General features: G+C 42.5%; 2 protein-coding genes and 1 long non-coding RNA gene across 3 annotated transcripts; 2 read left to right on the top strand and 1 right to left on the bottom strand.

The window, feature by feature from the left end:
• Nucleotides 1-499: 499 nt before the first annotated feature.
• Nucleotides 500-4,179, bottom strand: LOC127296341 (serpin-Z1-like). The gene is made up of 3 exons (XM_071818237.1): nt 3,675-4,179; nt 3,081-3,552; nt 500-943 (listed from the first exon to the last, which is right to left on the bottom strand). Exons 1-3 carry the CDS (start codon nt 4,062-4,064, stop codon nt 618-620), a joined length of 1,188 nt encoding a protein of 395 aa, XP_071674338.1. The 5' UTR covers nt 4,065-4,179; the 3' UTR covers nt 500-617.
• Nucleotides 4,180-8,403: 4,224 nt separating this feature from the next.
• On the top strand, nt 8,404-8,835 carry LOC127349080 (uncharacterized). Its single transcript, XR_007880113.2, has 3 exons — nt 8,404-8,464; nt 8,567-8,620; nt 8,733-8,835. It is a non-coding gene; the product is annotated as an uncharacterized lncRNA (long non-coding RNA).
• A 15,153-nt stretch (nt 8,836-23,988) lies between these two features.
• LOC139830231 (uncharacterized) lies at nt 23,989-25,254 on the top strand. The gene has a single exon (XM_071818236.1). The coding sequence runs from the start codon at nt 23,989-23,991 to the stop codon at nt 25,252-25,254; it is 1,266 nt and encodes a 421-aa protein (XP_071674337.1).
• Nucleotides 25,255-26,855: the final 1,601 nt, after the last annotated feature.

The raw sequence follows: 26,855 nt of genomic DNA, 5'->3' as shown, positions 1-26,855 counted from the left end.
TGGTTAGGTCTTCAAATACCCTGAACGCAAAATAAATAAATATTTGGAGGCTGCATTTTGGCCCGCCTCAAAAACGGCACCACGTCGCGGCGTCCCCCAAACAGTCGATCCAGCGTTTTTGGCGGATACGTTTTGAAGGACACGAGGAGATTCTCTCACTACTAGATAGATTCATGGTTGTCTAACTTGTGCTGTGATTGTAGCCCCTTCGGCCGCTCGATGTATTCGAGAGAGAAAAGGAGGTGCAAGTTATCGAAGAAGGAATAATTTCAGGCACGTCTAAGGTCAAAATGAACAATTTCTCGTATCTGGAGTTTTGAACTGTAGCTCAGGCACGCGATAACAAGTTAACAACTGTCTGTCTACCCGTTGGAGCACCTCTGGTGATCACCTCTGTTGATCTAGTCCCCTCCTGTAAACAATGTCCAACTAAGTAGTATGTACATACCACATACGATGGACAATGTAAATGATATTACAGGTAGTAGGAAATTGCCGGTGCTGATTTATGGATCAATCAAAGTTGTTGACAGCAACAAATGATCTTTTCCCTTTTTATTTTTATTTTTCAGTATCATTCCACCCCGATACAGGAGAGAACACGGCTACTGGCAGAACTAGAGCAGAGGATTCAAGACCTGCCCTGCGAAAAGCACAATGCCGCTATGGTCCTCCGTGACGAGGAACAGGAACGGGTGGTCCGCCACGAAGTCGACACGTTCAGGCTCCTCATAATCCTCGAGGCAGCACCCAAACATCATCTGAGCTTCGGTCGCCGCAGCGGCCATGGTCCCGTCCTCGTCGACCTCAACGACGCACTGGTGAAGCACGCTGCCCACCGCGAGAGGCTCCGAGCAGTCGACCATCTCCGCGAAGTCACGTGAAAAGACGAACGGGCGCTCCAGCCCCAGATCCTTGAGAAGGCCCGACGCCTCTATCTTCACTAGTGAAGAAGAGGCCTTTGGACCCAAGCAAATGACCCACTGCTGAACCAAACCGGGTCTAATGTCTCCATTGGACCCGGTTCGTTTCTGCCCAGGACGACCCCACCCGCTGGCGCCTGTCCTGTAGCGGCCTTTGGACCCGGTTTGTCATACAAACCGGGACCAAAGGGTCCACCCGCAGGGCGCGGCAGGCCGTGTCAGCCTGGGGAACCCTTTAGTCCCGGTTTGTATGACAAACCGGGTCCAAAGGCCCCCCTCTGGCTATATAACCTTGCCCCTGCCCAAGTGTGAGCCACACTTAGCCATTTTTTCACTATCTTCACAAGAGGGTGTATTGCTCTCCTCTCTTCTTCACATGCACAAGAGGTGTTTGATGAAATGCTTAAGAGGATTTGCCACTTGAGTTTACACAAATCAAGCCACACTTAACTTGCTTTTTTCTTCTTCATCGAGGTTAACAACTTTATCCTTTTCATCTGCAATTGATAAAATGCATGTGTATATATACATCGTGATGTTCTGTAATGGTTTTGATCAGCTTAATTATATCATGCAGATGAATCGGCAATGGATGTACATTGACCGACGGTTTGACGAGTTCACTGCGGGCCTGGATAATTTTATGGCCGTGGCGGAGGCAAACAAACATGGTGGCTTCATGTATTGTCCATGTGTGGACTGCAAGAATACCGTAAATTACGCTCGCTCGAGTCTCATTCACAGCCACCTTCTGCGATCCGGTTTCATGCCCAGTTACTATTGTTGGACCAAGCACGGAGAAAGAGGGGTTATGATGGAAGACAATGACGAAGAGGAAGAGGATGATGACGGTTATCCCAATTTCCCTGAATACGATGATACTGCAGAAGGCAATGAAGACAATAAAGTAGAAGATCAAGAGGCACCAGATGAGCCTGCTGATGATGATCTTGGCCGGGCCATTGCTGATGCAAGGAGAGAATGTGAAACTGAAAAGGAAAGGTTGGCCTTCGACAAGATGATAGAAGATCACAACAAATTGTTATACCCAACTTGCGAAGATGGCCATAAAAAGCTAGGCAGCACACTGGAATTGTTGCAATGGAAGGCAGAGAACGGTGTCACTGACTCAGGATTTGGAAAGTTGCTGACAATAATTAAGAGGAAGCTTCCAAGGGGTAACGAATTGCCCGCCAGTACGTACGAAGCGAAGAAGATTGTCTGCCCTCTAGGATTAGATGTGCAAAAGATACATGCATGCATTAATGACTGCATCCTCTACCGCGATGAGTACGAGAATTTGGATGCATGTCCGGTGTGCACTGCATTGCGGTATAAGATCAGACGAGATGACCCTGGTGATGTTGAGGGCGAGCGCCCCAGGAAGAGGGTTCCTACCAAGGTTATGTGGTATGCTCCTATAATACCACGGCTGAAACGCTTGTTCAGAAATAAAGAGCATGCTAGGTTGTTGCGATGGCACAAAGAAGACCGTAAGAAAGACGTGATGTTGAGGCACCCTGCTGATGGCTCCCAATGGAGAAAAATCGATAGAGAGTTCCCAAACTTTGCACAGGACACTCTCATAACAGCGGATCAAATAAAAGCAATTCAAGAGGAAATCGCGGGATTCTTTATTACCGAGGTCCTTACCCCAGGTGGAGAGCACTATCGGAAGATCGTGACGGCGGAGGATATTCGTTCAGGAAAAGTTGTATTGTAAATATGCATGCATTACGTGTACTGTGTTGACTATGTCGTGTACTGTTGACGATGTCTATATATATTCATGACGATTTTTTGTGGTTTCTTGAATGATATATATATGCATTGCTGAAACTCTGCCGCGGCAAGGGAAACAGACTGTTTCTCTGCCGCGGCAGAGAAACGCTGGTACAGCCCAAATCTGTGCCGCGGTAGAGAAATAGCAATTCTCTGCCGCGGCAGAGAAACATAGGCCCGGTTCGTACCACGAACCGGGACCAAAGCCCTTCCAGCGCGAGCTCCCTGGTCGCACCACGTGTTGAGGCCTTTAGGCCCGGTTTATCTTTGAACCGGGACTAAAGGGTACCCCCTTTAGTCCCGCCTAGTTGGTCCCGGTTCAGGAACCGGGTCTAAAGGCCCAAATGGACCGGGCCTATTGCCCAGTTTTCCACTAGTGCTTGAAGGACGCCTTGAACTTGGGGATCCTGAAGTCCCCCACCTTGACCGCCTGTTGAGGGACGCAGCGGTCCAGGAGCCCGGAAGTGTCGGAGCTGAGCTCGCGGACCAGCGCCTGTAAGCCGTCGCGGCCGTCGGGGAGGTAGATGTGCATGCTGAAGCGGTGGTTGCCGCGGCACTCGTAGGGCAGCCGCAGGACTTTGAAACCGGCATGGCAGCTGATGTACTGGCTGTTTGTGTTCCTCATGAACGGCACGCGCACAGGCCTGCTCTCCCCGGGCACGAAGAAGTCGCCGTCCTTGGTGTCGTCCGGGTCGAAGGGGTCGAGCCATGTGCCTCTCAGGTAGAGCGCGTTGCCGATGACGAGGACGGAGCCGCTGCTAAGGTGGCCTTCCGGCATGAGGTCTGTGATGAGGCCGCCCGTCTTGCACTCGAACCAACGGTTGATCTCGACTCTCGCCTCCTCAGCCTTTCGTTGAGCATGTAGTACATCAAAGCATGCAGAGCGCAGAGGCGATCGAATCTAGCTGATCGAAATTCCGCAAAAACTGTAGAAAGAAATGTTATTATTGCTAGTAGATCATCAGGTACCTTTTCTTGGAAAGGCATGGCACAGGCCGCGGCCTTGTACTGGGAGGCGACCTTCTCTGCAAAGGCGGGTCTAAGCCGGAACGACGAGTCCACCCAAACGCCTACCGCGGACCGGACGTCGGGCTCCACGCCCTTTCCACCGCCGGCGAGGATACCGGAGGCTACATGGGAGGCGAGGGATGCATGCGCTGTTCCGTCGGAGGGGCCGAGGAAGGAGACGATCTGGTCGAGGGTGTCGCCCGTGGCACCGGCGGCCAAAAGCACCAGGACGGAGTGGAAGGAGAGCGGTGAGAGGGCCAGGTTGGCTTTGTCGCTGCCGAGGTGGAGCAGGAGCCGCGTGGAGAGGGCGGCCAGGTCGCGGACGGCGTCCGTCATGCCCTCCGTGTTCATCGCAGCAGTGGACAATGGTGAACGTGCGGCGGCGCGGTGTACTACGGTACTGGTCTGCAGCGGATCGAAGTAGAGGGAGGGCACCTCAGGCACGCTGCGAATTACTAGCTACTTCCTCAACAGGCACTAGCTTTTGTATCCCAAGGCGTGGTGTTTTTTTTTTTTTTTGAGAAGACCACATGATATCATTAGCTTAACCATGGAGATTACAGCAAACGTGGCCATATCTGGAAGAATCCAGATGACAGCAGACACAGGAATTTGCACAAAGACCCCTAGAAAAAGAAAATATTACAAAGAAAGCCCTTCGGGTCCTTGAGCACATCCACATCTTGTCCCGTCGCAATCTCCGCCGCCGCTGTCGTCGGCACCGCCGCCGGAGAAGAAAAAGACGGAGAAACCACACTCCCAGCTCAGAGGAGATACCATCGGAGACTTGCTCCTTTGTGGACCACAAAAGTCGTCCGCTGCAAGCAGCGGCACCGTCATCTCTGGGGCTCGTCGGCCGGGGAAGAATCCCGTCACTCCTCAAAGCCAAGCACCGCCGCCTTCCGTCGACCACGTCGAGGAAGAACAACAGGGCCACAACCTTCGAACCTCGTTCCGCTCCTATGCAGCAATCTTCTGGACGAGGCCGGCGCACGCCGCCGACCATCTCCTGGTCGCTTCCCACCCGAATCCCGGACGGAACCGGAAACACTCCACCACGGGAGCAGCAAATCGGGGGGAACAAAATCCCACCTCGACCACGCCGATGCTGCCTCGACGTCGCCGCCCGGGAAACTCCTCCGCCCACCGGGATCTCAGATCCCGACCGCGGACACCTTATTTGCCACCGTCGGAGAACCGACGGCACACACACACCTATTTCACACCTATATACATGCCGGAGACGGAGATCCTGGGCCCCCCTACCCTCCCGCCGCCGAAGCAGCTGACGGAGGGGAGAGAGACCCAAGATCTCGCCGGCGGAGAAGGTGGAAAAGAGAGCTCGCCCCCGGATTCGCCTCTTTTTTACTGTAGAGGAGAGTGAGGGGAAAGACCGTGCGCGTTATGGGCTCGTTGCTTTTCAAGGCGTGGTGTTAATTTGTCGTCTTGTCTTCGTTTTTCTGCGGTGGATGGCATTCCACCAGAAATTTCCTGACCATTAATGGTTGGTTCGCAAATGGTAATAAACCTTTATTGAGTGAAATAATAGTATGCCTTAGCTGTGAAGTTATAGCTATAACTGAAAGATTTTCTTTCGGTGGCATACTTTTTTTTTCTGAGGGTATTACAGTTTCTTTCTTTTGTTTCTTTCTGTTTCGATATAAAAAATGTTCAAATGTAAAAGAAACATTTAAATTTAGAAGACCTATAAAGTTTAAAATTTAAAATTTTGGATTAAAAAATCTTAAATTTAAAATAAAAATTCAAACTTTCAAATGTGAAAAAATTCAAACTCCAAAAAAAATAAAAAAATACTATATCCATCCCAAGGCTTAAGACTTAATTTTTTTCTAAAAGTGAAACAAAATAAAGTCTAACCAAACTTTTAGAAGAATCTATAAAGAAATATGATATTTTGTAGATATCATATGAAAATATATTTTATTATCTATCTAATGATATTGATTATGTACTTTTCATGTTAATGATTTTTGATACAAACTTGGTCAAACTTGACATAGTTTGACTTTCTGAAGAAAAATATAGGTCTTAAGCCTTGATATGGAGGTAGTAAAAGTTCAAGTTTTAAATTTTAAAAAATCCTGACCGATAAAACCTAAGAAAACACAAAACCGAAAGAAAATAGAAGACACCGAAAGAAACCCACAATAAAATATATAAACCCTAAAGAAAACTGTCTACCTCGCAAATGAGTCCGGTCCAACCTACCCTGTCTTGTGTGGAGCCCTCGTGGTCGTTCCTCTTCTTGTCCATGGCGTTGCGGCGGCTCGTTGTGGCTGTCCATGTGTTTGGATGCAACCGTGGCGAGAAAGGTGTGGGTGATGTCATGATGTTGCCGGCGTGTGTCATTAATGGCGGCACAGAAGGCTAACTGCCGCCAGCCAGACCTATCACATCTTCTGAAGACGAGGAAAGTTGAAATACGATACAACCAGTGTGCTCCTATTTTAGACTTAAAGCGTTTTTTTGAGGGAAACACTGCATGTTTATAGGCAAACAGAATAGAACCATGATACCCGCACACATGATTCTAACTGAACATACCAGGGAAGCTAACAACACAAATTTCGCCTATCGCTCATCTCCGCCATAGCCGAAGCATTCGCTGGAAAATGAACCAGGAGACCATCGTGCCATGAGCCGAAGAAGCACCATCGCATCAATGCTTTGAGAGCCGATGAATTTCCCCATTGCAAAAACGACAAGGTTTTCTCCATTGTGACACGTCAACTAGGGAACATCCCCATGCCTCTGCCGCTCCAGAACCGCAACCTCCAACCAGCCACGTCAGCCGAAGGGCATTGGGCATGCACGCCATCTACCACCAACCATGCCCTAGAGCAACTGTCATCCCCAGAATGCCACCGTCACTACCAGAAGGAGCAACGGAATGACTCCTTTAGAAGACGACCTCACAAGCTTCTTGGTGATGCCGGAGCACACGCCACCGCGACGGGGGCGAAGCCGGAGGACCTTATTCAATGATGTGGTCGTCGTCGCCGCCTCGCCAACCATGCGAAGAACAACTAGCCTCGCCGAACCAAAGGGTCGACCAGGAAACCAACCCTCGAGCTCCTCGCCACCGCCGAGATGGCCAATGTCGAGATTGGACCGGAGCGAGGGAACAAACTTATTTATCTACGCCGCAGTCGTCACCATCAGAGCTACGCTGCTAGAAACCCTAGACCTAACCCTATCTACTAGCCAGACACGAGGACCCGGGGTTCCCCCCCTCCCGTCGCCGGAGCGGCGGACGGAGGAGCAGGGAACCCACAACCTTGCCGGCCTTCAACGATGGACAAGGAACCGCCTCCCTGTTCCCTGGTGGGGAAGGGGAACGAGAGGATAGACTTAAAGCCTTAAACTAGAGCAATTCCAATTTGCCGATCAGGTTAGGGCTTACGAAGCATCGTTTACCCTCAGGCGTATGGGCCGGCCCATTTTAGCCCAGCTTGTTTTTTCATGTTCGTTTTCTTTTCCTTTTTCTTCTATCTGTTTCATTGTTTGGATTCTTTGTAATACTCTGAATATTTATTCATTTTCTTCAAAAAAAATGAATGTTATTCATAGCTTGGTGGCTTTTAAAAAAGGGATTTGCTATGTCTCCGGTGACTGAGAATTCCTTATGTCTCAGTCGATTTTTTCAGCCGTTGGATCGTGATTTAAGATGCGTGCTGTTTTTGGGTTGTCCTGGGTTGTCCGTTACCCAGTATCGGCCTGTTGGGCCTGGTCTGCCTGTCTTGACCGCTATTTTTTTCTGTCGGTGTCATTTCTGTGGAGAAGCATTCGAAGCAGCAAATCCCCTTCCGCGCTGAAGGCGGTCGGCGAGCTCGCCGTCGCCGTCGCCTTCCCCGTCGCCGTCGCCTTCCTCGTCGCGTCGCCTGTCCCGTCGCCGTCGCCTTCCCCGTCGCCTCGCCTTCTCTGTCGCCATCGCCTTCCCCTTCGCCGTCGCCTTCCCCGTCGCCTTCCCCGTCGCCATCGCCTTCCCCTTCCCCGTCGCCTTCCCCATCGCCGTCGCCTTCGTCTGCCGCCGCCGTACCCTCGACAGAATCCGTAAGTTTTCCGCCGCCCCCCTCTCTCTCGTTCGATTCGTATACTTCTCCGTGCGCATGTTCCATGTAGATCTCTATCTCACTGTTTCTAAAATGATGAGCTCCTGTGGCATGGATGTAGCATGACTGTGTTGAATTGTTGATGTGCCTCAGTAACATTGATTTTGTTTTTGTCATATATTATGTGACCAATTTTGTTTGTCTCTTGACAAGTTGGTACACAACATGTAACTAGAATCACAGGGACACAGGAAATTAGTGAAGTAAGTAAGAGTACCAATAGCTTATATGAGCATGAATATTGGATTCCTACTGTCTACTCGTTCTAAAACTGCAATCCTATGGATTTATGTGTCTACGAGGCTAGCCAACTACTTAGAATCAGAGTTCTATGATGGGGGCGACTATGTCTATGGCATGTTTTATATGTGTTTCCATTGTTCATGCCTGATATCTAGCTGATTCCTCATGACCTACATTTTTTGTTTTTGTATTTTTCTTTTTAATTATCATGTGGTTTATTGATCCAGAAAAGTATGTAGAAGACCTTATTTTGTGTTTGTATTTTTGAATTGGACTAGAACAATGGAAGAAGCTACAGAACAAGGGATTTCTTTGATTAATCAGAATGACACACATCTTGTGCAGAGAAACCGTAACTCTGATAGTAGCGATGAGGTAAGAAATTTTTTATAAGTCTGCTTATTATTTACTTTATTTGTTTCTGCCATTCAATTGGTTTTGTTCATGCAATTTATACTTTCTCTGAAACTTTTTTAGGATGGATGTGACTCTGAAGAAGAAATAATTGTACTTGAGGCTGTGAGTTCAATTGTAAGATTCATCCACTTTTGTTTCTGCCATTCAACCTTCTCTTGGCTAGCCATTGGTCAAAATATATATATGAAAAGAATAACCTTAATCATGTTAATATAATCTTGTTCAGATAAAAAGAAGTCTAAAACGAAAGCGCAGACCTAGTAATATTCACAAGCAGAAAAGGACGGTGAGTTGTCAATCTGTGCTTAATTTATTTTCTAATTTTTGCAGTTTATTTATCTTTTTGATTTTCTGTTTATGATCTGTACCATGCAACTCATAGTTTTTTTTTGTTTTTTAATATATTAGAAAATTGTTCGAGATAGAAGACAAGGAAGACAAGTTTTTGACAAAGATGTTTTATCTGCAAAAAGCAGATATAATGTGAGTTCACTGGTTCAGATAATGCAAGATTTTGATGAAATCCAGAAGGGGTATCTAAGAGAAATAGATTTTGGAGCCATACTTGATCTCACTAGTGGTACTGTTCCATGGTCCTTTGTTCAATGGCTAGCCGATCATGTTGATATAAAGAAAGAAGGATTTGCTTTTCAGCAGAAATTTATTCCAATCAGTCCAGAATCATTTGGTCATGTCCTCGGTGTTCCAGCCATAGGTATTCCTGTCCCTCCAGAATCCAAGGTCACGACAGCTGAATTCCTTCAGTTTTTTGGATTATCAGAAATGCCACCCATCAAGTTCTTTCGCGATAAGATAAAAAGGGCCAAGAGAAGGTTGCGTTCATAAGGTGCTTCATGATTGTAGCCCTTTCATCTTTCTACTATCCAACTTCAAGTACAAAGCCGAGCACAGCTTATCTTGGCGCCCTTATGAATGTTGAGATCATCAAGAGTTACAATTGGGCAAAATACTTTCAAGAGTGGAATTTATGGTATATCAAGAAATACCAAAATTCATCATCAACCTTAGCTGTATGCAACTTCTATATCGCGGTGAGCCTCTCAGATCTTCTATATGTACTATTTTATCTTAATTTGTTTATTCCTAGTTTTTCATTTCAAGTATAACATTTGTAAATCTGCCTACATCAGGTGAGATATCTTGATTTTCTAGACTTTGGATCTGTCCAAATCCAATCTTCTCTCCCAAGGATATCAGTGTGGAAAGGAGATATGATTAAAGAGTACATCAAGTGGGACATGGATGAGGACAACTTTTATGGCAAGCTGCAAGTAAGTATAATATGAATTCATATGTATGCATCAAACAACAAGGAATGATATGATTTCTGTTTGCTTATCAATTTCTTATCAATTCAAATCTGTTTCTGGTATATATGTAAGAGAAATTAATATGTTGTTACCCTTTTCTTTTCTTTGAAAAAGATCAATGATATTAAGGATACATGTTATGGACAAGCTTCTTCATTCAGTGCTGCTTCCAGTGGGTTCTCTATCGAGCATTTTAGATTGTCTCTTGATTCTTTCCAACAGTCCTCTTTGAGTGATAAGTTACTCTTTTCCTCCTCTTTTTTAATAGTTACAACACATTTCTTTTCTCTGAAATAATTTCATTACTTGATTGTTTTCGTGCACTTACATTTGTTCTGGTGTCTATTTCAAGCAGGTAAAAACCAGTATCTCCTCATTGTTTGAGGAATTTGTTCAAAGTGAAACACACTCAAATTGTTCCAAAGTTCAAGATCTTCTCATTAATGTACTACATTGCCTGGTAGAGAATAAATGCATATGTTCACAAAGCACTGAGAAATTGAATTGCTCTTCACAAGATGAAAACATATCTGTTGGTACTAACATGGAATCTGGTGACACTTTGAAACTGCCCTCAACTGATACAAGCAATAAAAGACCCAGAGCTACCACATTTCAGTTATTATATGCCTAAACCTTTTTCTTCTCTCTCTTTTTTCATCATCACAGGAAACTCAGTTAGATGTTCTGGCAGCCAACAGTCCAACAATTCGGCAAATGCAACTAATTTGTTTCACGAAGAACAACTACCAGAGACCAAGCAACTTCAAAAAGATCCAATGATTGCAACAACAGATCAGGTTAGTTATCTTTTCTATACCACTATCTGTATGTTTTTGAAATAGTTCTACATTATAATAGCTTTTTTTAATATGTTATCCTTCTTCTAAATAAATGAATACAGATAATTTCACGACTTGTTGAACATATGCACGATGTTAATAGTGCATTGCTTAACTTACAAATAAAAGACCCAGAGCTACCACATCAAACCAGAAAGGTTGGAAGAACATATGTTTTTATTTTCTTTCTGAATAATTCTTTTTTATATTCATATCTCATGTTTATTTTGTCTTTATTATATCAAGGATGAAAGCAAAGAAAATTTTGTTGCTGAACAATCATATGGTAATAGCGCTAGCTTAGATCACATGTTGAACAATGGAAAAGATGTTGTAGGTTTGAATTGTGATGCCCACACATCCAGAGGTAATTTTTGATGTGCCAAACCTTCTATTTTTTCCACCATGCTTTCTTTTATTTTCACTACTCTTAGAACTAACCTCATAACTTCTATTTTTTACATTTCTTTTATCGAGTTCACACAGATGATGACTTATCGCACAAGAAGGACGAACCGGAAGAAATTGTCAACTCAGAGTTTACCACTCCACAAAAACTTCATGCGATGTTTACAGGAATCAATAACATGGGTAAGAGATAACTGTTGTGTTTCAGTTTTCCTAATATTAAATAATTGGTTTGAATTTGACCACATTTATCCCAAATACTTGTATCCAATTATTAAATTTGTTGTTCTCTAAGAAGGAAAAGAAAATTCAGGAACAGACAATTCATCTGGTCGCCAGAGCAGTTCCATCCAATGTGGTCAGAGAACACATAACTATGAATCCCAGTCATTGTCAGGCAGAAACATAAACAGCAAGTTATCTGCAACCAACAGCAATCTAGAATTAAGTTCTGAGTCAAGAATTCAAAGTTATTCGAGTCATCAGTATGATGGGTTTGAGAATATCGGCATTGATGATTTTGAGGTATGTTATATTTCCATTTTTCCATTTTTGCTTCTTTTTTGCCAATGCAAATAGTTCGGTTCTGGTATTTGATTCAACGAAAGACGGGCGTAGTAAGCCGAACGAAGAGTGAATGCTCAAAAGCTTTACCTGTTAATTCAATGGTTGACTTGTGGCTCTTGCCCAAACTAGTAAGATCTGGAGGTCTCGATCTTTGCTGTTAGTGAATAAGTGTGTTCTTTTTGTTTTATTTGAGTGTCCCAGCTCAAGAAAAGAGATGATGCAGCTCAAGCCCTATTGTTAGAAATTGGATTCGGCGAATAACTAGGAGATAGTTGTCTCACACTAGAGCCTGTAAGAATTGGCCTCTTTTTTTTATTGAACAAAACTGCAACCCTACCAGGGTTGCATATTTTCTTTTGTTGAAGAGTTGTGTGTAACTAAACATATGAAATGTGTATCTACTGTCTACTTTAATTTATTTTTACAACCTGCTCAACAAACGTGACATTCAAACCAACTTCTGCATATTTCTTTGATAAACATGCAACTTCTATCTGGTTACACAAATCGTTGATATACATATAACTTTGAGAAACGTGCAACTTTTGACTTTTTACTATGTCATTTTTTCAATTGATGTCTACTTGCACCTTTTGTCGAGATACGTGCAACTCAACCCGGGTTGCACGTATCTCAAAGAAGCACGAGGGTTGAGTTGCACGTTTCGTCGAGATACATGCAACTAATCACGGATTCACTTGCACATTGCATCAAGAAACGTGCAACCCGGCAACCCAAACGGGTTGCACGACAATTTCTCAAAGAGAGTTATATCTAGTTTGACTTTTCCTTTTTTTTAAATATGTCAAAGTAGTGTCTACATTATCTTTGGGGTTACACCTTTCATCGAGATATGTGCAACTCAACCCCGGGTTAGTCAAGATATGTGCAACTCAACCCTGGGTTGCATGTTTACTCAAAGAAATACGAAACAAAACGTGGAGGTGGCGGTGCGTGGAGTGGGATTATCCTATCTATTTTTTGGATTGTTGTTGTGCACTTGCACATTTCTTCGAGAAATATGCATCTAATCCCTGGTTCACTTTCACTTTTTCTTCATTGTATGTTTGTGATTTGCAAGTTACACTTTTTGTCAAGAAATATGTGGTTGCACGTTTCTCGAAGAAACGTGCAACCCAATAAGAGTTGCACATTTTTGAGATGCAAATTTCTTCGAGAAGCTTGCAACTCAAATATGGGTTGTACAATTGTTCTGAACATGAGTTTTGCACTTTGACTTGCTTGTCCTATCTATTTTTTGGATTTGTTGTTGTGCACTTGCACATTTCTCCGAGGTACATGCAACTCAACCCCGGGTTGCACGTTTCTCAAAGAAACGTGAAACCCAATAAGATTTGCACATATTTGAGTTGCAAATTTCTTCAAGAAGCATGCAACTCAAATATGATTTTTTCATTTGTTGTGTGCTTGCATAATTCTTCAAGAAATATGCAACTCACCCTTGGGTTGCATGTTTTCTCAAAGAAATATGAAACTAAACGTGGAGGTGGTGGTGGGTGGGGTGGGATTGTCCTATCTATTTTTGGATTGTTGTTGTGCACTTGCACATTTCTTTTGAGAAATATGCATCTAATCCCTGGTTCACTTGCACTTTTTCTTCATTGTATCTTGTGATTTGCAAGTTACACCTCTTGTCAAGAAATATGTGGTTGCACTTTTCTCGAAGAAATGCGCAACGCAATAAGAGTTGCACATTTTTGAGATGCAAATTTCTTCGAGAAGCTTGCAACTCAAATATGGGTTGTACAATTTGAGTTGCACTTGCACATTTCTTCGAGGTACATGCAACTCAACCCCGGGTTGCACGTTTCTCAAAGAAACGTGCAACCCAATAAGATTTGCACATATTTTGAGTTGCAAATTTCTTCAAGAAGCATGCAACTCAAATATGATTTCTTCATTTGTTGTGTGCTTGCACATTTCTTCAAGAAATATGCAACTCAACCCTGCGTTGCATGTTTTCTCAAAGAAATATGAAACTAAACGTGGAGGTGGCGGTGGGTGGGGTGGGATTGTCCTATCTATTTTTGGATTGTTGTTGTGCACTTGCACATTTCTTTTGAGAAATATGCATCTAATCCCTGGTTCACTTGCACTTTTTCTTTCATTTGTATCTTGTGATTTGCAAGTTACACCTTTTTGTCAAGAAAAATGTGGTTGCACGTTTCTCGAAGAAATGCGCAACCCAACAAGAGTTGCACATTTTTGAGATGCAAATTTCTTCGAGAAGCTTGCAACTCAAATATGGGTTGTACAATTGTTCTGAACATGAGTTTTTGCACTTTGAGTTGCTTGTCCTATGTATTTTTTGGTTTGTTTGTTGTGCACTTGCACATTTCTTCGAGGTACATGCAACTCAACCCCGGGTTGCACGTTTCTCAAAGAAATGTGCAACCCAATAAGAGTTGCACATATTTGAGTTGCAAATATTTTCAAGAAGCATGCAACTCAAATATGATTTCTTCATTTGTTGTTTGCTTGCACATTTCTTCAAGAAATATGCAACTAATCACGGGTTCACTTGCACTTTTTCTTCATAGTTTTTGTGGTTTTGCAAGTTACACCTATCGTCGAGAAATATGTGGATGTAGTGTCTATCTTCAGTTACACCTTTCATCGAGGTAGATTCAACTGAATCCTGGGTTGCACGTTTCTCAAAGAAACGTGCAACCCAATAAGAGTTGCACATATTTGAGTTGCAAATTTCTTCAAGAAGCATGCAACTCAAATATGATTCCTACATTTGTTGTGAACATGAATTTTCTGCGGTTTAACTTTGCTTTAGTGTGTGTTCTTTCACATTTTTTACATATGTTTTATCTGAACTATCTATTTCTGCATAATAGATTGATGATGGTAGACCAACATTATCATTCAGGGAAAGTTGGCTTGCAAGCCCAAGAGGACAGGTGATTTATTTTTTCTAATTTTTTGTTTGTAATGCAATCAAGTATGATTTTCTTTTCCCTCTGTTTCACATACACATAACATGGATTGGTATTTTTTAGGTGCTTAGACATGAACATATGAGAAAGTTAGCACAAAGGCAGTCTGCGAGTATAAATGAAGAAGGATTCCAACATCCTCAAACCACTTTCCATGCTGTTCATGTACCTTCTGCTCGAAAGGTTGATTCATTTCGAACAACAACATCTCCACAAAGGACAAATTATGTTCCCAGCCCCAATTCACCTGCAAGAAACGGAGGAAATGACATAATATCAATAGTATGTGTGCATATAACAAATTCTGTGTTTATCTTAATTCTTATATACATGGTGTATCTCTAATTTTGTAATATATGCATCTATATATATTTTTTACCTCTATATGGCTATCTACCTTTTGCATTAACATCTATAGATATTATGCTGTACTGATGTTGATTTTTTCAAAAATCAGAGCTCGCAAGAATCTCCATAGGTTGTTTTTCTGAAGGAAATCAGAGGCAGCGAAATCAACAACTCGCAAGACAGTTATGATGATGTTTACATTGGAAAACATCGGCTAAGCCCAGTCCGGAGGCATACATCTGAGGCCATTGATGCAATGTATGACAAGGAAAACCTATCTAACCAGAAATCCCAAGCAAGCTCCTCATCAATATTGCCACCAAGGCGTATAGTAATGCCAAGCAGATATGTTTCATCTCCTTATGATGAAAACATATCGAGTTATGAACAAGATCAAGATCAAAAAAAGCACTATCAAGCAATTATCCGTCTCGCAAATATGGATGGTTACAAGCAGTAAGTAGAGACCAATGTACCGTTTCTGTCTTTTTTTTCACATATTATTTAGTTGTTGAACATTCTATTTTTCCCTTACATGCTTTTCTTATACTATCTAAAACAGTAAGATGGCTATTCAAATTGGTAACTGTAAGGTCAGTGTGGAAACTTTTGGGAATTCTTTCAAACCTGGAGTAACTGTTGAAGCTTGGGTCATAAACTTGTATTGCCGTATCCTATTCTTGTCTAACCACCCAAAAACCTCAAACAGACACACATTCTTCCATACATCAAGTGTAAGTTATTTTTCTATATATTTTTAATCTATGTCCTCTTAATAGTTACTGCATAACAATCTAATTTATCTTCTATATAGTACTGACCGATATTTTTTGTCATGTTGCAATAACAAACTGAAATAGGAATATTTTCTTGAAAAATGGGAGAATGAATCAAGAAGATTGTACATGAAAGAACAAGCCATAAAAGCTTTTGAAGGAGCTGGAAAAGCAAGGAAACTACACTTGACAGATTCGGTATTTTTTATTTTTTATTTTTAATCTTTTCATTGTTTCTTTGCTTTTTCATAAATCATTTTCTTTTATAAGTTTAACCAAACCACTTTTCCTTGTTTCGACAGTTGCACTTCCCATCCCTGTACAACTACCACTGGTTCCTATTCACTGTTGACATAAGGGACAAAAAGTTCATCTTTATGGACTCCCTTTTTGACAAGAATTCAGATTTACACCAAGAAGTTGATAATCGAATGGTACCTTTTCTATCATGGTTTCTTTCTTACTTTTTCCCAGTAAACACTATTGATTTTTATATCTAATGGTTATTTGTAATACATTTACCTTGTGTTATGTGGAAGATTATGAACTTTGGAAGAACTTGGAGTGAATGCCGCTTGAAAGAGATTAACTTCCAAGAATTTGAAGTCATCTACCCACCTGTACCAAAGCAAAGAAATGGGTACGTTTATGTTTTTACAGTCTTATACCGTTTCTACTTTGTCTTCATTACTGTTTTGTTTTATATGACTAGAATCTGCTCTTTCTCTCTTTTATAAAAATCAAGAAAGACTGCGGAATACACTTGATGAAAAGTATCGAACTATTTAAGCCAAGAACTAGTTTGATGGGAAAATTTTCACACAAAGATATTCCAGATTTTCGAATTCAGATGGCTAATGAGATGATGTTCTGCGAACACAACGAGATGCATGAAATCCAGGAAGCTGTGATGACATTTAAACCTCATGTAAGATATTTATGTTTTGTAATTTTTTTGTTTTGTTTCCTAATCATCTGAATTAATTTTTAATCCAATATGCAACTTATTTGTTACTAGTATGGCAGGCTATGCCTTTTTTGCTTTCATGAATTTTTCTAATTTTGTTACTTTCTGATTCCCAATATGAATTTAACATCAATAGACATGTTCATGCTTTCAACTTATAATAGTTAATGCAAATGGGTACATACAATGGTTATGATTAATATGAAGTGGAGAGCTTATGATCATGAGCTGTCAGGTGTTTAGTCATAAATCTTTGTACTATCTTTTATTTCACTCCAGTAATTGACTGCTTTGTCTGTTTGTTTTCTCCAGGTTCATGGCTCATATGCAAGGATGGGGTGATAAAGAAATCAAGTTCTCCTGTGTATTTTCAATATGTTAGAAAAAGGCTTTAGTAGTTCCAAGTTTATTTTTATTTTTATGTAAAGAGAGTTTTTGCGTCGAACTCACTGGTAAATTTTGAGGGCCAAATCGAAGATATAGTTTTTGGCTAAATGCACAACCACTATGTGCTATAGTTTCTAGGGTTATGAGTTGACAGAACCCCATCTGGTGATGTTATGTTTTGGGCAAGTCACAATCGTTCTTTTCAGTTATATCTGTTGCACTCTACAACTATGTGTGTTCATATATGTTCATAATATATGTATAGAGTTTCTCTTTTTCTATAATTCAAAGTAAATTTGGCACATCATAAATTTTTTCTGCAATCATTTTCCTTTTTGCACTTTGGCAATGTTGTTTTAATTTTGTACTATGCAAAAAAGATATGCTGAGTTTCAGCGCTGAGTTCTAGTGTTGTGCCACTGTTTAAGCATATCGGACGCTGCCTTATCTACTTACTGTCAAAACTTCCAGGTTTGTTTTTGTCGTCCACTATCTACTTACTGTCACATTTTACTCACGAATGCATGGTGATCTTAGCAAATCTATTCCTTTTGTCCTGATATTTCTTGATATAACTTTTCTGAGGAAATGGCTACATGTAGTTGGAAATGTGCTTGTTTGTGCAAAAATTTTAAATAGTAAAAAATACTGTTTTACGCAAGCTATTTTATAAGGCAAATAACGTATGTGCTAGGAAACACCTTTTTTAGCATGTTGGTTGTTTTGTGCTTCTTGCAAAATACACTTAGCTACTCACTTAGAGTACATCATATGTTTTTAATCTGTGTGTCCTATCTAAAGAACATATCATTCAACATAATGCATAGCACATCACTTAGAATAGTTCTTAAACACAAAGTGAAATATTAAGAATTACAATTCATACTCAATCATAGTTTAAATCTCTTTATTAGTACAACTTATATCAGTTGTTCTAACTGTTCCTGTTTTTCACTTTCTGAATCTGAAGGATCACACTCAATCATGCAGACGAATCATGTTGTCCGTATGATGTAAGTCTTCCATTACTTCTCTTTTGTCTTTCTTGCCTTCTTGCTACTTGCATCTGTATCATTTTTCTTCGCTGAAATACATTTAATTCCAAACTTGTTAGATGAAAAAATAGGTATGACAAAATTAAACCAGCTTCTTTATGCACATAGTTTATACCTCTAGGGTTAGGTTTCGACTTCTTGTTGTTTGGAAACAATGATGCATCCAAGTGTAAATTTCCACATGTTTGAATATTATGGTAATGTGACCCGCAGTGGCTGCATGTAATCTGTTGTTTCCCCAAAAACTCCTCTGCAAATGTCCTGTACCTTCCATCCGGCTTTTGCTTTGCTGAACTAGTTGGTCTTCCCTTAGACTTCACAACCTTGGGATCATTTAAGTAACCATATTCACTTTGAATATCACCAAGATCACCAACTTGTTCATTAGTTTTATCTTTGGGATCTACTTCTTTTGCTTTCTCCTCAGCCAATGTCATTGCATCTAATTTCTCTGCAATCTTCTTGACTTCTTGTGTGACAAACAGGTATTTCTCATTACTTTTCGAGCCATCAGATGCTACATTGATGCAAACCTTGGATAGCACATTAAATCTCAGTTGGCTGCAATCTCCTGTTATCTCCAAAGGTACATTGTACCTCAAATCTCTTATATCTTTCTTCTCTCTTGGCTTCCATCTAGCAATAAAATATTTTTCTGGAATTTGTACAAAGTTTAGATGGATAAGAACTTTAAGAACATGAGAGCATAAAATTCCATCCTTGTTGAACTTGGAACAAATGCATGTGAAATCTTCACTTGATAAATCAACAATAACTAGGTATTTTCTTGTTCTGTAATCTCTCGTTGCAGCCAGGCCAGATTTGAACACTTCATATTTCTTGTTTGTCTCAACCTCTTGTACATGTAGATAGGAAGTAAATTTCAGTTGCTTCTGAAACCTATAAAATATCTTCCTATTATATATCTTTCCAGCATGCACTTCCATATCATTTCCACACCAATATGTAGGTGTTGTTGTTCTTGTGATGGAATCTTCATGTATCTCATTTTGTTCAATATTTTCTGCTATCTTATCATACTCAGTCAGAAAGCTGCTGACACTGTATGTTGATCCAACATTATCTTTGAAAACAGCATTGGTGCCTTCGCTCCTTGATGTACTGTGAATAAACGGGAAGAAGTCATTCTTGAAGAATACAGGTATAAACTTCTTTCTATTCTCCCACATTGTTTTCAAGTACTTAAGGTTGCCGACTTCATATTTCTGTATCATTTCTTGCCATGATGCTTCAAACTCTGCCACTGTCAATGAGAAATGGATAGTGTCTTTGAATTCATTGTGTAGATTAGGTATTTTTCCAAAACTTTTTGGGTGCTTCTCTTCAGCTTTCTTTACAACATGGAAAAGGCAATTTTTGTGTACAGTGTGTATGAAAACCGCAGGAATTGCTCTTGCCATAGCTGCATCTTGATCTGTTATAATTGTCTTTGGAGACTTTCCTCCCATGCATTTCAAGAAAGTTAGGAATAACCACTCAAATGTCTCTGCACTTTCATTCTGAAGGATGGCACAACCGAAAAGGCAGTTGTCACCATGTCCCGTTACTCCAACAAAAGGGGCAAACGGCATGTTGTATCTGTTGGTCTTGAATGTGGTGTCAAAACTGATACAATCACCATATAGCTCATACATTCTTCTAGATGTAGCATCACACCAGAAAATGTTCTCCACTGTATTTGTTTTCTTGTCCACTTTGAAATCATAGTAGAACCTTGGATCATCAGATTGTTTCTTCTTAAAATATTCAAGAGATTGCATCATGTCATTAAGCCTGCTCTCTTTTCTCATTGCAGTTCTTAAGTTGCTCACAAACTTTTTGGTATATGGAACAGCCCTGGAACAACCACCTCTCAAGTAAGGTAGTATTGCCATGATTTTTCTAGTCGGAAGCTTCACTGAATTAAATGTCCTTATGAAAAGCTTCTCTTCATTTGTCATGTGTTTATGTGACCTCAAAAATCTAGATTCTTCGGGCGGGCTCAACTCATGGTTGTGTTCCATATTCAGACTAGTTACCACCCATTTATCTCCTTTGAGAGTCACAATCATTTCAGCAAGACAGCCTGTAATTTCCACATTGTTTCTTTTCCTCTTTTTAGGTTGATCTTTAGGTGGAACACCTGGTGGTGGTGAAGGCTTCAAAGGTTCAGTCTCTCCTTTCTCTTGCATTTTCTTCCTTTTAGTTTCTTGCCTCTTCAGATCTCTTTTTCTCTTCCTTTCTTCTTTAGTTTCTTCATCCAAAACTTTCCCAGAGCAGTTGCATTTGAAAGTATACCTAGTTGCTTTATTATTCTTTCTGCAATGATAGTTTCCTGCTATTTTAGCTGAAAACCCAATTATCTCTGAGTAAGTGTTGTAGAACTCAAAAGCAGCCTCATGTGTATCAAAAACCTGAACAATATGTGGTACATGGTGGCTACGCACTTCCTGACTGCATGTTTGAGCGGCCTTTAGACTTTCATTCTCAAGAAATATTTCGATATCTTCTTGAGTCAATTCTTGTACAACATCTTCTCCCACTGACCTTACTTCACCATCACTTTCTTCTCCTTGTAATTCAACTGTGCTAGCAACATTCGGTTCCTCTCAATTATCAGGAATGTCAGGCTGAGAGCATTCTTGTTCCGCACCATCACTGTTGTCCGAGTTCTGACCTGACTGCGGGGGATTAACCCATGTATCATTGTATTTGTATGCACTATCCCCTTGAGCATCTGAATACTCATCTGGTTGGCCATTTCTCAAGTATGTGTCATTCAAACTGCAGGCATTACCTCCATGAGCATAATCTTGATCACTGTTATGAACATATTCACTTCTGCCAGTTATCATGAACATTTGATTCTGGAATTTCACAGTAAAGGACAATTAGAGAATATAATACGTGTTAAACATGAAATGTTTTTGTAGGTCTTGTTAAAATTGATCAACATTTTATTACCTCAGTACCCATTGGTCCAGTGAGCAAATCCATGAAACTACCTTCACCTTGCTGAAAATATGAAAACATCAGGTCAATCAATCTTTGAATTATTTTTTTCAATAATAGGAGAACATATAGAACTTTTTGTTTGTGCATTAACCTGAGAAAGTTGCATCGATTCAATGCTCTGCATCATTTGAGAGTATGTCATGCCACTGGCTTGTGATGGGTTCAGCTGCATTTTTCATGTTAATATCAGATATATACAATCAGATATATACTACTTTCATTTCTTCATAATTTTAGATTCTACACTCACTGCATTTTCTTGGGTATCTATGCTTGCAGGCTGTAGGTCTAAGTGACAGGGCGGAGGAACTTGTAGAAAGGACAAACATTTGTCATTCAAAATGTCAGCTACAGGAATAGAAGTTAAGTTAACTATAGTGTAGTCCCTATGATCATATAAAATGAAAATTCTTCAATACTGCCTATGTGTTCACTTTTTTAAGTGCAAACCAACTGTGTAGACTGTACATGCAAATCGAAAGTTTTCCTTTTGAGTTTTATACTGCATTTTACCTGTGTACACTCTACATGATGTTGATCTTCAAAGAATTCAACCTGAATAAAAGCAAAACATGTTGAATTGTTTCAAAAAATAGATTCAGACAAATAGATTCAAGAATGTAAAAGTGTTACTGAAACTAGTCAGAGAACTAAAGTTTGACTTATCTTGTTACCTGTGGATCAGATGAAGATGATACAACAGAATTGCTAAAGAGAAGCTGCTCTGAATATGTTGATGATTGGTCGAAATTCCAAGGTTGCCCATGCAAAGGTGTGTAAGATGAAACCTACATTTTTAAGATCGTTTTTAAATTGTCAATTTGTTTCTACAGCATACTTATAGAAAATTGCAAGTTCTGCCATATGTCAACAAAGGATTACTTGACTTTTGCCTTCGAGGAATGAACCATATGATGCATATATACTTGCCTCTTTAAATGCTCTTGCATTTCCTACAAATTTGTGAAAATCTGTTTATTTTTTTCGTGTTTGTATATGATGCATATATTCTTGCCTATTCAAACTGCAGGCATTTCCCACACAAGCACTGGCCTGATGGCCATCCAATTACTGCTACTCAAGCTTCTTATGCAGCAGCATGTCAATTTTTTAGCAGCAGCTGCTCTGCTAAGTAAGTACACTTTTGTAGTCATAAGAAATGTTATCCTAACTGTACTACACTAACACTCACAAGAGAAGTTAGAGCTGTAGACTAAAATCAGGGTTGTGGTGCATGCCGATATCGTTGTTTTTGCCTTGTTCTAGCTGTTTTATCATAGCATTATATATGTTTAAGCAATTGTGTTATAATCTTCCATGCAATTGTTATTCTTACTGGTAACTCTGAATCTGTCATATGTCTATTTGTTTGAACTGCAACAGGAATAGAAGTGTAGTCCCTATCATCATATAAAATGGGGCGGGAGGTGTGCAGCGCTCGCAGGATGCCGACGTCGGCAGCTAGACTAATACTACATGGAAGAAAGCACAGGTACTCTTAAGTAATGGCTTCAGTCCAGTCCAGTTAAGTTATCTTTTGTTGCCCCAACAAGAAACAATAAAACATATGGAAGTATGGCACTCGATCAAACTTGCATGGAAGGTAGTGCCTTGCTTCTTTTCCCCTTCCATGTTGTAATATGCATTTTGTTTTGCCTTTTGACTGACAAAATTTGTGGTTGAAACTGTGGAGCTCTAACAGTAGAGTTCAACCTATGTTTTATCATAGCATTATATATGTTCTAACAGTAGAGTTCAACCTGTGTAGACTGTTCATGCGAATCGGAAGTTTTCCTTTTTTCTGTTTATAGTGCATTTTACCTGTGTACATTGTACATTTTACCTGTGTTACCTGTAGTTAACTTAACTTCTATTTCTTGGAATCTAATCCTTTTTTCTTTGAACTGCTACTCAATTGGAATCAATTTTTTCAACACAGGAATCAACAATTGAGAAGAGGACATGATCTTTTCTGATGCACAAGGTACAGTACAGATCTGGGAGAAATTTTTCAACAGAAATTGAGGAGAAAAAATTGTTGGATTTCAAGCAGATCATACCTGGGTAAGATTCTGATCCATTCTCCATCTACTTGAGATCCTTTTCGACCTGGAGGTTTTTGGGGAAGAATTTTGCTAAGCCTTACTGGGATCTCTTCTCCCCATGGCCAGCAAGGTCTCGACGGGAGGAAGGAGACGATGCCACGATCTGATCTCTGCCTGTCCTTTCTTTTTCTTGCGCAAGGGGTTCAGCTATGACTTGGTCAGCCCACAGGAGCCCAGCCAGCAACATAATTGCACAGCAGATGGAGTCCAGCTGTGACTTGGTCAAAATCAGTCAAAAGCCCAGAAAGCGATCAGGTGACATAGCAGGGATCGACGTCGGCCCAGAAAGCGATCAGGTGACACAGCAGAAAGACACGAGACAGAAAGAAACGATCAGAGATCGATGGTTTCTGGGCGTCGACTGAGACTTCAAATTTTCTCAGTCGACTGAGACCCAGGCACTCCGTTTAAAAAAAATTAAGGAAAACACAGGAGGAGTTCGATCCATGAAACATCGATGACGTCGACACCCTATAATACCCTGAAAGCAGAACGAAAAAAATAGAGAAAACAACGCACGCACGTGGCTCTCCGCTGGTGCCCCGCGCCCGCTCCCCCATCCCGCACCCTCTACACCCTGCACCCGCGTCGCTGGAGGACACCCTGCCCCAGTCGAAAAAAACCTCAAGAGCTAACCAATACAGTATATAGCTGGGGAACGGGACGGAGAAGATCCCAGCAAAGCCGATCGAGATTGCAATTCCGGGCCTGCAAGATGGAGAGAAAGTTGCCTCCTATTGCTCCGGCAAGGCCGTCGACGGGGACTTTGGCCGGGAGGAAGCGCAAAAGTAGTGCCTCCTTGGCTCCGGTCGCTCCCAGCAAGCGCGTGGCGCGGGCAAGCCGTGGCTGGGCGTCCCTGCCCACCGACATAGTCTTACTCGTCCTCCGCCGGGTCCTAGCCGGCGGCGACATTGTGGACTGCATCGCCTTCCGCGCCGTCTGCTTCTACTGGCGCGCCTGCACGCCCCCGCTGCGCGACCCCACCCTGCGGGACCGACGCCTCCGCCCGTGCCGCTGGGTGGCGCTGTGCGGAGGCGACGCGGTCCGGCCTGACGACGCGTGCGAGATCGCCTTGTTCAACACGCGCACGGCGAGGCGCATCCGCGCGCACCCGCCGGAGCTCCGGCGCCACAGGATCGTGGGCTTCACCGACGGCCTCGTGATCCTCCTGCACAAGAGCACCACCGCGGTCCGGGTGCTCCACCCCTTGACGCGAATCGCCGTCGACCTCCCGCCCCTCGCCCGCGTGTACCGCCAGGAGGTGGATCGGTGGTGGAAGCACCACCTGCTTGATATGAACGCCGTGGTATGCGACAGCGCAAACTCGCCGAGCTCCATCGCAGTCGTGGTGTGGTTCCGCTGGAGGGAGGCGGTGTTCGCCGCGGAGGCAGGTGATTCGGACTGGAAGGTGCTCTATCGAGATCGAGGTCGAGGGTCTTCTTTACTAAGCAAAAGCATGTTGCCGTTCCAAGGAAAGCTCTACGCCACCTCATCAGCTTCAAGACAGATCCTGCAGCTATATCCACCATCGCTCGAGCTCGACGACGACGTGCCAGTGCCAGCGGTGGTTGCTCATGTTCCAGATGTCCATAGATTCTCCCGGTATTTCCTGGTGGAGGTCGGTGGACGAATGCTGCTCGTCGTCCATCCACTCGACCACGACCGCTTTGCACTCTTTGTAGTGCACTTGCGCAGAAGCGGCGGCGGCATCGGCAAGCTGATTCCGGTGAAGTGTCTGGGTGATCGCGTGCTGTTCCTCAACAGGGACCGCTGCATGTCTGTTTCTGCCAGGGACCTCCCTTCTCTGATGGGCAACTCCATCTACTTCTCTCAAAATAACGGAAGCCCTGTCGTGCTGCACTCGCTGGTTACTAAATCGTCGGAGGACTTGGCAAAGCACTGCCAGATACACAACATGGTGGATAGGATCCGCCCCTCCGTGCGCCCCTTCACCATTGCTGATCATCTATTCACCTACTGACATCCTAAAGAGTGGTAAGTTTTACGTACAGCTCAGTTTCCTTCCTTGCATCTACGCACGCAGTATACTGAATCTATGTGTGTAACTCTTCTGGATCCTGATGGCCTTCTCTTCCAAAACATGCATCTGTAGGGCTGAAGGACTCATGTTTCACGAGTACCACCATATACCTGAATCTTTCAAGGAGCTCAGGGAGAGCATCAGGGCAAAAAATTCAAAACTGCGCATGCCGCCGCGCGTGAGGACAGAGTGAATTACTACTGCACATTGATTTATAGCTTGATTCATTTACCATATGATCAGCTTAATAGTTGGACAGCACATTAATTCCAATCACCAGTTGACCACAGTGCCGACACATATTCACTTCAAGGTGAAGTGACTAATTTTCAGTTTACTGGGAGTTCATCAAATTTCAGCCCCTTCGTCTATAAAAAAATATCGGTTATTTGTCTAGTTTTTATTTGCGACGTTATTTGTCTAGATTGAGATGTATCTATATATCAAAAATTATCTAGATACATTTGGTAATTAGAAAAATTAATTATTTAACGGTGAGCCCTCCAAAGCCGGTATACCCATACGTGGATATATCGTATACAGAGAGCAGACACGATCTCCATTAAAGGCTCCTGATATGAACGTCCTCAACTAGTCGAGCTGTCGTTGCCGATCACGTCCGCCGCCACCGTTGCCGATCACGTCCACTACCGCAAGCGATCAAGTCCGCCACCGCCGGACATGCCGTCGGAGTCCGATACTGCGCTTCTTCTTCCTTAACGTGCCTCTGCCTTGCCGTGCCTCCCGCCTAGCAAAGTCGCCGCCGATGAGTCGACAATGGCGTACGTGCACCCAACCATACCTATATGTATTCTACATATTTGTACAAATAAGTTAGGTCATACGGATCTTGTATAAAGCTATGTATACATGCTTAGTTTTCCAAAAGACCATCGTGGCATTAATTGAAGGGTATGGTCTTTGTGTTTGAGCCCAAATTGAGTTTGAGGAAGGGGGTTTAATGATTAACATGTATCACGAAGCAATTTAAAGATTTGGGTATTTGACATGTTGCAATTCATGGACGTTTTTCTCCGAGGCAATATTAAAACTTATAACTAGCGTGAATTACGCAATTATATATGCTATGAGTTGACTTGAAATTTAGCCGAGATTTAGAGCATCTCCAACAGACACGCTATATATGCCGCGCTGTAAATAAACCGTTGATATGCAGCGCGCGGTAGGAAAACAGGCGCTCCAGCAGACGCGGTAAACGGCGCGGCGCTGCAAAAAAAATTGGGCGCGCGGCGTTTTGCAAAATCCAGAGCACCATATGTGACGGGTCGGCTACAACGCCCGGCATCGCTCGTCCACGCGCGAAGAAACCCCCGCGTTGAATTTTCCCCTTCCCGCCTCACCGCCCGCCCGCGCAATCCCTCGGCTTCGCGCGGCCGCCGGCGCAATCCTGACGATGGACGGGCCCTCCGGCAACCCAACGACCCCTCCCTACTCCGTCCCGCCCTCTGCCGCCGCGTCCGCAGCGCCGCCGCCCACGGCAAACCCTAGCGGTGGCGGCGACGCCGGCAACACAACGGCTG

Source organism: Lolium perenne, chromosome 4, assembly GCF_019359855.2.
Source record: "Lolium perenne isolate Kyuss_39 chromosome 4, Kyuss_2.0, whole genome shotgun sequence".
NCBI lineage: Eukaryota > Viridiplantae > Streptophyta > Magnoliopsida > Poales > Poaceae > Lolium > Lolium perenne.
The sequence above is the reverse complement of the archived record's forward strand: the minus strand, read 5'-3'. Positions and strand labels throughout refer to the sequence as shown.

What these genes read in the sequence shown, in the direction of transcription:
- LOC139830231 (XM_071818236.1), top strand. Translation starts at nt 23,989, where the DNA reads ATGGAGAGAAAGTTGCCTCCTATTGCTCCGGCAAGGCCGTCGACGGGG.
- LOC127296341 (XM_071818237.1), bottom strand. Translation starts at nt 4,064, where the DNA reads ATGAACACGGAGGGCATGACGGACGCCGTCCGCGACCTGGCCGCCCTC. An exon ending in CCATGCCTTTCCAAGAAAAG is followed by an intron (nt 3,553 to 3,674) that starts GTACCTGATGAT and finishes GCTCAACGAAAG; the next exon opens with GCTGAGGAGGCGAGAGTCGA. An exon ending in CAAGGCGTCCTTCAAGCACT is followed by an intron (nt 944 to 3,080) that starts AGTGGAAAACTG and finishes CTTCTTCACTAG; the next exon opens with TGAAGATAGAGGCGTCGGGC.